Genomic DNA, 13460 nt, shown 5'->3' with positions numbered 1-13460 from the left:
TCTGAAGTGGTCCGTTTATTCCGCACCATAGAATTAAGATTTAATTATAATCTACAATTTTTCAAAAATATAAATTTGATATTTTTAACTAAACCATAACAATTGCTTTACAATTACATGATGTATTTTAAAATGATCTGTAAACTGTATTTAGAAATAGAAGTAGAAATCATGAGACATTGTATGAAATTAATTTGAATTTATTAAGCATAGTTTTTTTTTTACAAGGAGCATGATTGATGTACTGTTCTGTACTGTCTAAAATTGAATTATAGATACATCTTATTGCCTCATCACTAAACCTTGGCTGCGCCGGATCATAAGGACTAAAAAATCTAGGTCTAAAACAGCATCCATGGACTTTTTACATTGACTTGCTATCCTTGCTATCAAAATACTTACAAATAATATTGTTTACGATTAACTTGTACCGTATAATTACAATTACAAATAATTTAATCTTTCTATTCGTTGTTATATTATTATAAATTATTATTATAGTAATTTAAAAAATGTGTACCTCAAAACCATGAAAAATAAAGATTTATGAAATTAGACTTTTAATAGGTAATAAATTTATTTACTTCTGTACAAAAAAAACCAACAAAAATAATGATTTCATTTATAAAAGACAAATTAAATTTAACAAAAACATATTTTCTAATGGATCGGACGGGCTTCCGGTTAATTTTTTTTTTTGCGCTTTAAATTTAAAAATAACATTTTTTTCGGTGCACTTGTTGGTCAAAGTGAATAAAGATAAATTTTAAAAAAAAGTAAAACCTTATTGTCGGAGCAATATCTTTAAACACAATAGTAGATATACATTTTAATGGATTATAAATCAAAACAGTATAATACAACCCTAACCTTAAAACATTTTGATAAATTAGGTAAATCCATTCCATACTATTACAGTATTTGGAAATTTGTATATACAATTCATTATTTGGGAGGCGATGAGACCAGTTTTACTTTTAATTCCATCCAAAAAAAAAATTACCACAATCATCGTCATCATCATCACCACAACCATTATTATCATCATCATTGTATTTAAATATAACCAGCTTTTCATCTGCTATTTCCAGCGTCATATAATATGCTGTCGTATTTTTAAAGAATTCATCCGCTGTAAAAGTGTACACAAATAGAACATGCCATTCCCCTGAAAGAGACTGTTGCAATCTTTTCGCCACTTCAGTACATAGCTCCTCACGATATTTACAAGTTTTGATTACACGATTGGCGATTCGGCACACTCTTCCGTCGATAAAATCATTTCCATCACTCTCTACAACCTTAGCTTCATACCTCGACAGATTTAATACATTGGAATTAATAGTCGGCTGTTTACACACTAAAATCTTCTCGCAGTCGTTAACGATAACCACTTGAGCGTTTGTAAATTCGGACAAAAACTCGAAGTTCCCGCCCATGACGCAAATCCAGAACTCACCGAATACCACGCCCATCGCAAAGCTTATGCAGCGCATTCGTTGAGTAAGCATACTTTCCTTATAATCTTGTGTTGTATTCGTTTGTTTAGGCCTATAAGCTTCACGAACCAGACGATCCAGGAACTTACGTTGGTTTGTCGGCATATTAGATGGAAGCAACTCTACTTTCAAGTCTAAAACCCCAAAATAAAAACATGGTTTTAAAATATACGAATCATGAGAGGAATGGCTACGTAGAAATAAAATATAGAAATAAATAGAAATTTAACAATCATTATCAAGCATAATTTGGTGTTTAGTAACTGTGGACTCCTAGTGTTCAACATCACTACAGTAATATTTAAAGACCTTGCCATCCCTTAATGGTTTGGACCAACCCATTCTAAACTTGTGTAGCTATACAAGTCACTACAATTGAAGTAGACAAGTTAAGAATGTATATTCATACCCATTTCATGGTCTGCAACTAACCCCAAACTCATCAAGTCTGCCTCCTGCCTTGCAACGCAAACCATATTTGGTTGAAATCTAATTTTGGTGGATTGTTTCTGTACTTCTGGAACTTTCACTGCTGATATTTCATTAGTCTTTTTCACAACATCTGCGTGACTGTACGCTAGGTCAAATTCTTTGCCGTTTACTTCTTGCAAGTTTCTGAAAAACTTTGCTAATTTTGAAAGAATCTCCTTACTAGAAGCAATTGCTGATTTTGCTTCAGAGAGATGGCGTTTATCATTGGCAGTCAACGCTTGAATCTGAGATGAAATGATGTCACGTTTGGTCTTCAGAGCTTTTAACGAAGCATCGTAAATCTTCTCCAATTCGCTCTCTGCTTTGGCAACTGACGCTTTTACATCATCTTCTTCTGACTCAGTTTGCTTTCCGCTACATTCAGCTGTACCCGCACTTGGTCAATCTTTGCGACACCTTGCTCAATATCTACTCTAGCACGAGAAGCTGCTTCACACTCATAGTCACTAACTGTAACTTGTTCCATCTTGCTCTTAATGGCGTCGATCATGCTTGACACGAAAAACATAGATTTGAGGCTTGATGTGGAACCATTCGGCAGGACGGTCACCTCCCTACACGTCGGGCACTCGATATGCTTGTTGCGCTTCCATTTTGAAAGACAATGCTCACAAAAGAAATGAAGACATTCCAGTTGTTTTGGTTTCACACATTCTTCCATACATATCTGACAATTTAAGAAATCAGACTTTAACTCTTCCAAAGAATTAGTCTTAGTTGCCATCGTTTACTCATAAGTCCTTTCTGTTTCGTATGGCAGAACATACCCCGTGGGAAACTAAACACATCATAAGTAATACTATCCGCTAGCCTATGCTACAACCGCCTGCTGTTGTATCAAATATCTTTTGAAACCATCTGACTGTGTAAATAATAATGCCTCTTACCTGAAAAAAAAAACAACGAAACTAAACCAGGTATAAATCGTATGCGCAGTCTGATCGCTCTTTCACATTATGTCGAGAATTAATACTGACAAAGAAAATATTTAGCCTGACACGTTTTTTTATTTCATCAAAATCGGACCATGAAAAGATCATTTTGTTACGAGCGTAAGTTTTACGTAGGCCTATTACTAAAATCAAAATATTACTATAATATGTAGTTTTCATATCATGAATTATTATATTAAGTTAAAGATAAAGTATGAGGGGTGCACCCACCCACCCTATAAATCTGTACCACAAAACAAAAAGTATCCTACCATAAGGAAAAAACATCGGGTAAGACTAAGTACTGTCAATTTTGATTAAAACACATTGTTTCAGCGTGCTAATTTAGTCGCCATTGCTGTTTTTATGCCTAAACCCTTAAAACACGCTCTTTCACTATGTATATTTTTTAACATAACTAGGCCACGGGCCACATGATAACTTTGAAGTCACGTCACTTTTTGAAATGTTAAGACCGTACCGGAAGTACTTTCATCGGGGACTTCCCCCTGACGTTGGCATTGGACGCAAAGAATGTTACCACTAGCAGGGCCGTAGCCAGGATCTGTCAAGGGGAGGGGGTTTATTTTGTTTGCATTGACAGAATTGAATACTTTTTTTAGCATGCCGGAAACCATTTTATTTGACAAGGTAAGTACTGTATGTAAATTAATTATTTTGTTTATAATATACATTGCAATTGTTTAATGTTAATAATATTTTTCAATATTGCGCTCTGATTTTGGATGTGGAGAGAAGAACTATGGACCATGCACTTTATAGGTTGGTTTTCAGTCACATTATTTCACTTCGCACAAAAATCTCAATATATTTACAAAAAGCTGCCCATTGAGTAGTACACTAATACTAACATAATTGGGTGAAATAACCCACACCATGAGATGCAAATAGAATGTTAAGTGTTATCAAATTTATTTAACTAATTTGTTTTACAAGGATAGAGATATTATTGTCACAAATCAAATCCAAGAAAATTTTTTTTGTTTTATTACAAAGCAATATAAGGCAATACTGTTATCAACCAAAAGGTTGTCATTCTTTTCTACAATAAGCTTAGCCACGTACAAACCGTGTCTGAACTGGGCAGAAGCAACTGGAAATTCAAGCATCGCATTTTGGCCCTGATTAAAGTAATTGAACATACATTACTAGAAGAATACAACATATCCATATGCTACTATTTACAGTATGTACTGTATACATCTGTTATACACTTGGATTATTCATCATTCCAATCTAAATATGTTTGTTTATTTATGATTGTTTATCTTGGCGACTACTGTACTCTTAAGTTAATGATGACTACATTTATTGTTATATACAGTATATAATAAAGCATCAAAATAAGAAAGTCAATATAAAAATTGTGTAAAAATAGGTTAGAAGCAATTCTAAAACATAACATGGTCTTTTCTTATGAAGAGATCAAGTAAGTGGCTTAACACAAACATTTGGAAATGCAAGATTTACTATATACATTAATACCCCACCCACTTCCATACCTTCAGATTAAAAAATAAGAATCTTAACAATAGCAATCATGTTCTTTCATTTGAAATATGACCAGTTTTTCATCCGCTACTTGCAGCTTGACATAATATTCTGTATCACACGCAAAGAAATCATCCAATGAAATATTGTGTGCCAAGAGGACATGCCATTCTCTTCCCGGAAGCGACTGTTGTAATCTCTTCCGGAGTTCATTACAAAGCCGCTCGCGATATTTACATGTTGTGATTGCGCGATTGACGATTCGGCAAACTCTTGCATCGAGAGAATCATGACCATTACTTTCTAAAACCCTGGCTTCATAACACGACAAATTTATACTTGAACTATTATCCGGTTGTTTGCAGACTAAGATCTTCTCGCAGTCGTTCACGATAACCACTTGACCATAGGTAAACTTGGACAGGCACAGACAATTCCCACCCATTACACAAATCCAAAATTCCCCGAATGTCTCACCTAATCTATTACTTATGTGGCGCATACGTGTATCCATGATTTCCTTATACTCTTCAGGTGTTGTTTTCACATTTGGTTGTTTTGGGCTTATATTCTTGTAGGCTTGACGGATAACGCGAACTAGAAAATCCTGTTGGTTTTTACACATGTCAGATGGACGTAACTCTACCTTCAAATCTAAAAACGATAAAAAGAAACAATTAATACTTAAAATGTACAGTGCTATCAATAGATGCAATTAAAAGTAGATTTATAGTTAGTATTATAAATATTCATACCAATTTCCTGGTCCGAAACTAAGCCCAATGTAGACAAGGGTGCTTTCTGTCTTACAAGACAAACCATATTTGGTTGAAATCTAATTTTGCTGGATTGTTGCTGTACCATCGGAACTTTCACTGCTGATATTTCATTAGTCTTCTTCAGAACATCTGCATGCCTGTACGCTAGGTCAAACTCCTCGCCATTTACTTGCAAGTTACTGAAAAACTCTGCCAATTTTGACAGGGTTTTCGTACTGGAAAAAATTGCTGACTTTGTTTCAGAGAGATGGCGTTTATCATTGGCCGACAATGCTTGAATCTGAGATGAAATGTTGTCACGTTTGGTCTTCAGAGCTTTTAACGAAGCATCATAAATCTTCTCCAGTTCACTCTCTGCCCTGGCAACTGACGCTTTTACATCACCTTCTCGTAACATCAGTTTGCTCTCTGCTACACTAAGCTGTGTCTGCATTTCATCAATCTTTGCGATGCCTTGCTCAATATCCTGTCTAGCACGTGAAGCAGCTTCAGAAAGATTCACGCACCAGTGGTTCGGTTTGGGATGATCAAGTACTATGCAGTCCCTGCACACCGGCTTGCGACACTTCTTGCAGTAAAAATTCATACGCTCACCATGGTATTGACATCTTGTGTTTGTGAATTTGACCTTACCACTTCCACCAGACACACTATGGTCACTCACTTTTTCCATCTTGCTCTTAATGGCGTCGATCATGCTTGACACAAAAAACATAGATTTGAGGCTTGATGTGGAACCATTGTGCAAGACGGTCACCTCTCTACACGTCGGGCACTCGATACGCTTGTTTCGTTTCCATTTTGAAAGACAATGCTCACAAAAGAAGTGAAGACATTCCAGTAGTTTTGGTTTCACACATTCCTCCATACATATCTGACAATTTAAGAAATCAGACTTTAACTCTTCCAAAGAATTAGTCGTCATTGTTTAATAAAACTTTAAAAAAACACGAGAAAAAAGCACTTCTTTTAATATTATTAGAGGTCTGACACTTGTTGCCGTTCCTTATTTGTAGCGTGTTCTCCTGGGTGTGTAGAAAGCGACGACCTCGAATTGGACGACTCCAACGACCCGGGCGACCTCGAATTGGACGACCTAGAATTGGACGACCCATAACACGAAACCGACGACCCTTATAGCCTAGCCTAGCCTAGGCCCAAGTGTGGTATAACATCCCGAAGCCGAACATAGCCAAAGATCTTTAAACCATACCTTATATAATACTCGCAAGCAAACAATTGATTGAAAAAATACAGAAATATCGCCATTTGAGATACTGAATGTGTCGATACGAACAAACGAACAGATATGGAACGCCAAGAGTGCATCATTAAAACTGCATTCGACTCGATTAGCACACGAAATATCATAAACATGGCAAACCAGGTCAAAACGGCCCCTTTTTCAGCGGCGGCGTTGGCGTTCCATATCTGTTCGTTTGTTCGTGTCGACACATTCAGTATCAAATGGCGATATTTCTGTATTTTTTCAATCAATTGCTTGCTTGCGATTATTATATAAGGTATGGTTTAAAGATCTTTGGCTATGTTCGGCTTCGGGATGTTATACCACACTTAGGCCTAGGCTAGGCTAGGCTGTAGGGGTCGTCGGTTTCGTGTTATGGGTCGTCCAATTCTAGGTCGTCCAATTCGAGGTCGCCCGGGTCGTTGGGGTCGTCCAATTCGAGGTCGTCGCTTTCTACACACCCGTGTTCTCCTCGACGCGACCTCTTCATCTCAAATTACAACCACATGGCAATGGCATCAATAACATTCCCCTTGGAGCTCTAGAGGGAGTATTACAAACACGTTTTGTGACAGATCCGGAGACCGCCCTCTATAATTTTAAGTACCGCCTGAACTGAAAGTTGATCACCACGTCGTCGCTCCGCTCTCTACCAGTCGTCTGCTGCTCTATTCAAAACATTGAAAAGTGAAGGCTTAGGATATACGCGAGTTCAGGTCTACGTATTTCCTGATTGGAACCTATAATATACACTTGGTTTTTATATCTTGGAAATGATACATTTTTCTGTTTGAGCCGTTTATATTTTACAAGATTTGATGGCTCGTTTTAAAGCAAAATTTGACTACGTCAAAGAACGTGATGATGTTTTAAGTTTCAAAAAGGGCGACCTGTTTGAGATAACTAACAAGGTAGATGAACGGTGGTGGGCGGCGCGTGCCGAAAGTGACAACAGCATCGGCTATGTGCCAGCCCTTTACTTGGAGGTAAGTTTATAATTCGTTACACCTAGGCCTAAGGCATCCTCGTTTTGGTGTGTTTGGGTCGTCTTGCTGTACCTTGTGTTAGTGTAATAAGTACCTATAAAGATCTAGGCCTAGGTACAATTGAATATTAAAAATGGTACTAATTCACACCTGTTGATAGATTTCAAGCAGGTAATATTGTACAATCATGCAGAATTTAACTCAGACAGGCAGTGCATAGCATATGACAGGTGGATTCCATGTCTTTGAAATCATACATACAGTACTTTTTATGTCTATTTATTTCATATTAAAGGTCCATGGTAGAATCTCTTATATATAATACTTTATATACTGTATAATTATTTTAAATAACATTGCAATATTTTATACATTTTTCAAACCCACTTTTCAAACCCACTTTATGAATTCTGTTTTTAAGGTTATTTGTGTATTTAATACTTAATTACATACGATTAGATTCTAAAATGCACGACGCACCTCTGATACTGTAAACATTGAAATACCGATTGCGCAAGGTACATTTGATGATATTAAAACGCGGCAATTTCTTTATAATGCGTCAAATTCGTTAACAATATCTAAACCTCTTGAAAATGTTAATTGGAATGTCTGAACATGTGGCTGTACAGTTATTCATGATTCACATATAGCCTTTCTCATACTCTTGTGAGTTAAAGGGATCATTTGGTGAAAATATATATTATACTTACATATAAAATACGCATTTTATTTTGGGGAAATATTTCTCACAAATGAGATAAGTATACAGGCCACAAGACTAGTGTAGGCTAAATAAGTCTTTAGGTCTAGTTCACAATATTGGTGAGGGGGAGGTGGGTGGAGGAGGGGAGGCTGTTGTTAAGTTACCCTTTTGTAAAAAAAGAACCCTCTCTGACTATAACAACCTGGTTACAGGTTTATGAACATGTTGTATAGATGGCCTTTAAACCTAACAAGTAGTGTTTATATTCCAATGGCATCAATATAGACCTTTTGTACTTACCTGCCCAATCAATAAACCTCTTAGTGTTTACAAAATGTGGCATGAACTCAGTCTTGTATCTGCCCATGAGCGCAATACCAACCCAAATATTTTATCAAAATGATGACACCAAACAAACTTGATCATCTGTAAAGGATTTGTCTATTATTGCTCAAATATTATATTATACAGTAGTTATTTACCTTGTCAAAGGATGGGTGTGTCACACTACTTTGCTGCTCACAAAGGTACTATCAAAGATCATGCTTGACTATCTACAAACATTTTAATCTTGGGATAAGATTTGTTATTTTCCAGTATTAAATTAAATTGGTAATATTGGATAAATATTTGAATGCTACGTTTACATGCTCTATTCTCTACATTAAATATTTAATTAAATATCTAGTTCAATTGGTTACATTTATTGTGTGTTCAACTGTTTTAAGAACAGAATTCATGATTGCAATCTTTTCATATATACTGTAAGTGGCACATGGCACTGCTCCCCATTATCTTATTGAACCATAATGTCCCACTACGCAGAGGTGTTCATTCTGAAACAGATCCTCTTATGTTAATACCACCTAGTACCAACCTAAAATACGTGCCTAAGGGCTTCTTTGCTCAGTTACCAGAGATCTGGAATCAACTTCCTTGTTCCATCCCCTTTTCAATTTAAATCTCTCCTGAAAACTCACCTACAGTATTTCAATAGCTATTTTTTTCTTGTTGCATTGTGAGACTCTCCGATAAAGAGCGCTTTATAAATGTTCGATATTATTTTATTATTATTATGACAGTTTTATTAGTCTAATTAAAACTACTGTATAGTTTAATGTACTTCCAAAATCCAACCAGCATCAACTTTGGTGCAAATGATATTTTAGCTTGTTTTTGTCGAAGATGCTGAATGTTAATTTCCTGGTAAAATGTTTTTGTTCTGTATGTTTTTTATATGGTTGTTTATCAGAAATAAAGGAAATGCATGAATGAATAATATGCAGTATGCAATACAATACAGAAACTCTGAATAAAATCCTATATTGGAGGTAAATGACTAGTGGTAAGAAAGTTACTGTACCCGTTCACAAGCACACGTTCTATGCTTGCTTATACTCTACTTCACTTTTTTCCGTCACTTTACGCTTTCCATGGTTTGATGCCATTTGTTTCAACTCAATTGTTTTTAATTATGTTTTTAACATGTTTCCTCTGTATACTGTAGCTTTGAAATGATTGAATGTTTGATCTTGTTTTATCCGTAGCCTGTAAAAGATAAACCAATTGGACGTCTAGTTCCCGAAGGACGAAAAGATACAGTAAGTATGATATTGTTAGTATTATTATTCACAAAATTTGACAGTGTATTATAATTTTTTTTTATTTCATTAATGTTTACAAATTGCATTGAACCAAACACAGAAACAATGAACAATGTTCCAACAAATATTCTTGAAAATCAATAACTTGTCATTAGGAATTCCATCACCAATAGTACAGTTATTCTACTGCAGCAGTACAGATATTGCATGCTTGTGTAGTATATTGATATCCTCTGACGGAATTGTATTTTTCTATACAAAGATTATATATGTAGCTTGTTGGTACTCACATAGTGGTTGTCACATGATGTCACATTTTACATAGACTATGTACAGTATAAAAATTGCATCTGTCAAAAAAAAGTTTAGTTCTCTGCCCTACAGTATGTGTACTACTGTAAGTACTCTAAACCTGGCCTAGTTTTGTGTTCATGTGTACCTGGCTCAGTACGGTACGGTAGGCCTACTTATGCATTATTTAAACATACATACTTGTACTATAGTCTTGATTAATAACTGATCCATAATGAGTTCAATAGGCTCATTTAATTAACCATTGTATTTGTTTGGTAAATACAATGATCAGTAGTCTTATTTTATTGTTCCTAATATCTGGATAATAGCCAACCTTGACCACTCAGTCACCTAAGTTATAATTGTATTCTAATTAAAATTATACTATTTGTTTCAATGCTGTGTATTAGAAATAGCCTTCATCTGTTTAGTTTATCTGCACATGCTGAGAAGCAGGTATTGTATTGTACAGTAGGGTTGTTCGCATGTTCTGTAGATATACAGCAGACCTACTGAATGTTATTAAGTTCATCTTGTTTATCATTCATTTGTTGTCAATTGTTGAGTCTATTTCGTGCCTGTAACTTACCTGGATAAACCAACATTAGCCTCTCTCTCCGATGAAAAGAATACATTATGAAAAGTATTGAACATTAACATAATTAATTGGTAGATTGCCAATCACCTGCTTGCTTGTAATCTAATCAACGTCACAATACAAAAAAGTAGATACTGTAGCAACAGTAACTGTTGTACTTAGCATAGAGTGCGTTTATGAAACTTTGACATTTACCCCCAGGTATGTCTTTCATTCATTCCTTAACGAGTGTATAATGGCTGGATTTAGCACGGCTTTGGAGGCTGCAGTTAATTTACTAAAGTTTGAGATTATACACTTTAAAAAGGGTTTTTATGGAATTCTATGCAAAACATGCTACTTTCGTGCAAAAATTGAAATGGTTATCTGGTCGACTTAGGGATGCTCTGTTGCCAGAAGATTTGACGGTCTTGGGGCTAATTATTTAATTTTAGACAGAGTTCCAGAATCCCTTTTAATTGTACAGTATTGATAATTTTACAGTATTGATAATTTTACAGTCTGTCAATTTCTATAAAATGATATTTTATTTATCTGTTATCTCTTGGTAATAAAAAGAGATCTGTTCAGAGGGAATTTTGATTAGAGACCTAAATGATTTACTGTGTGCTTGTTACTTCATTAGCAAATGAAGTACAGTGTAGGCATGTTTAATTTGCATTCTAGAGCCCTTTTAAGTGTAGTCATAATCTTTATATCTGTGAAAATATTTGATTTTAATCTTGTTCTCTTGGTTTTGTTGACATAGTGATTAGTAGTGTTATTCTTGTATACAGATTCATTGTATTCTAAATTCTCTATTGGTTTGACAAGCCTCATTCTATTTGTTCTTTCTGCAGCCTCACTTAATTTGTCACATATTAAATTATCATAAAGATATCTCATCTCTAATCTGTTATAACTTAACATAATATGGTTGAAGGTGCTCTTAAATAGTCTTAAGCCGCAACCACAGGGATTTTTTCTCGGTCAAATTAACTGACCCATTATAGTAGTGTACACTTGTAATTTCAGCCAACCTATTACTTGATGTTGCTTTAAAAAACTTTAACTACAGTATACCAGCCCCGGGATAGGTGCGTCATTTTTCTGATGTGACTTACCTTTAGATGACCATGACGCACCCGTTTTGACGCATTGTGACCAAGTTGTTCATAATATGGTGGGTGGGTAAAGTGACGGACATTTATACACCTGCGTAAATAATTATTTTTAAATGACGCAACCATGATGCACATCTCTCGGCAGTCATATAAAGTCAAGTGCATAACAGAGTTCCTACAGTAACTTTAAAAAATAAACTATCGGGAGGTGTAATAAAACCATAGATGACACTGTAATTGTTTAAATACAAACACTATTTAACTTCAGATTTTGCAAATAATTTGATATTTTTTATAATACAATCACTTTTTTCTGATATTTATAGACTGACTACGATTTAGTTTAATTGTGAGTCTTTTTGGAATTTGGTTTTTATTATGTAATGCCTCAACAGTTTCTTTTAAAAGAGTCTCTGCTTGTGACTGTTGAACCGTGTCTTTGTCATGCATCATGGTCCAACGAGTGCTTGTTGGTATTATCAACCTTTACATAAATGTTTCAGATGATAATAATAATAAAGATTAAGTGTTGAGCCTGTTATGACAAGTTTAAGCCCCAGGCAAGACCCACTTAAAATAGAGGCCCCTGACAGTACATGGGGAACTTCATCAGTAGAATTCAAAGTGGGAAGTACAGTATACTGTGTGCCGAGGTACATTCTATGAAATGTGCTGTTAAGAATTTTACAGTAAGCCCAAGGCAGGACCAACTTACAATAGGGGCCCCATTATAATAGTGAAAATTCATCAGTGGAATTTAGGTGAGAAGTACAGTATATGATGTCTCGCCCTGGGATATCAGTTAAAATATGCCAATAAAGTTTTTATTATTTTACTGTTACAGTAAGTAACATATTAAAATTTATTTTAGGGTGCAGTTGAATTCCCCCATTGGGACACCTGCTGGATCTAAGCAAAGGTGGTAAAGGTTCATAGAATCTACTTAGGAATCTTTCCACTTGTCTGATCAAATCTGATTTTTTTTTCTTTGAGTATTATGAATGAACAAATACAGTGTTCAAAATAATTTATTGGTCCATTTCGTGCCATGCTTACCTAGATACAGTAAACATGACAATAGAGTAGTTACTGTAGTTTTATGTTCTTCCATAAACCAAAACATAGTCTGTATAATAAATAACGTCCAACGCCACTGCATCCAAATCATGTTGTGAAGGTAAAGAATGGATGTTTCCTGGACAATTACAAAAACAGTTTGATATGCCCAAATATGGTAGTGGTATGCCTAAATATGGTAGTGATATGACATCATCGTGTCCATATATGTGCACATCACATTTTTTTGCCACATAACGTTTGATAGTGTAGACAGAGGTTAAGATCGGTTAATATGTAACTACAGTACAAGTGCTATTAAACTACTGTACAACTTATTAGGATCTGCCACCGTTAAAGCTACAGTATATTCACACTGAGTTTCCAGTCTGCTGTTGACCATATGAAAAATCTTGGAAAATGGATGTAGTGTTTATGAATCGAACCTAACTAACCTAATCTTGGATTCTCTCTGTATGTCTATGATTGAAAAGCACACTGTAACAGCCCTGAGTTATAAGCCAATGTACAGAATCAGGGCTTAGTGTTAGCTTTATTCTTTGTTGAAGTCAAGCTAAATCCTTGCATATACTGTATGTTGTCTAAACAAGGTACTGTATCTCTAGTTCAATATTTTTTAAGAACATATGGTA

The 13460-nt window shown here is 35.2% G+C and overlaps 2 protein-coding genes across 6 annotated transcripts in view; one reads left to right on the top strand and one right to left on the bottom strand.

Moving 5' to 3' along the window:
* Positions 1-3839: 3839 nt before the first annotated feature.
* Positions 3840-7006, bottom strand: LOC144855392 (tripartite motif-containing protein 2-like). Of its 2 annotated transcripts, XM_078713240.1 has the most exons (3): positions 6922-7006; positions 5191-6088; positions 3840-5089 (listed from the first exon to the last, which is right to left on the bottom strand). In XM_078713240.1, the coding sequence occupies exons 2-3, from the start codon at positions 6080-6082 to the stop codon at positions 4470-4472; spliced, it is 1512 nt and encodes a 503-aa protein (XP_078569366.1). In that variant the 5' UTR covers positions 6083-6088; positions 6922-7006; the 3' UTR covers positions 3840-4469. The 2 variants fall into 2 exon arrangements, with proteins under 2 accessions (XP_078569366.1, XP_078569365.1); XM_078713239.1 differs by lacking the exon at positions 6922-7006 and having other exon boundaries at positions 5191-6642.
* Positions 7007-7129: 123 nt separating this feature from the next.
* Positions 7130-13460, top strand: part of LOC144856326 (uncharacterized) — a 33096-nt gene continuing 26765 nt past the window's right edge. For all 4 annotated transcript variants that reach the window (XM_078714304.1, XM_078714303.1, XM_078714301.1 and 1 more), the window contains exons 1-2: positions 7130-7446; positions 9700-9753. In XM_078714304.1, coding sequence (XP_078570430.1) covers positions 7279-7446; positions 9700-9753 — 222 coding nt within the window. In that variant the 5' untranslated portion in view covers positions 7130-7278. The remainder of the gene's footprint in view (positions 7447-9699; positions 9754-13460) is intronic.

The sequence above is a fragment of the Antedon bifida genome, chromosome 11 (genome assembly GCF_963402885.1).
Source record: "Antedon bifida chromosome 11, ecAntBifi1.1, whole genome shotgun sequence".
NCBI classification, from domain to species: Eukaryota; Metazoa; Echinodermata; class Crinoidea; order Comatulida; family Antedonidae; genus Antedon; species Antedon bifida.
The sequence above is the reverse complement of the archived record's forward strand: the minus strand, read 5'-3'. Positions and strand labels throughout refer to the sequence as shown.

Bases quoted from the DNA above. Each gene is read 5' to 3' on its own strand.
- LOC144855392 (XM_078713239.1), bottom strand. From the start codon at position 6,139: ATGACGACTAATTCTTTGGAAGAGTTAAAGTCTGATTTCTTAAATTGT. The intron at 5,090-5,190 runs GTATGAATATTT...TATCGTTTTTAG, and splicing joins AGTTTCGGACCAGGAAATTG to ATTTGAAGGTAGAGTTACGT.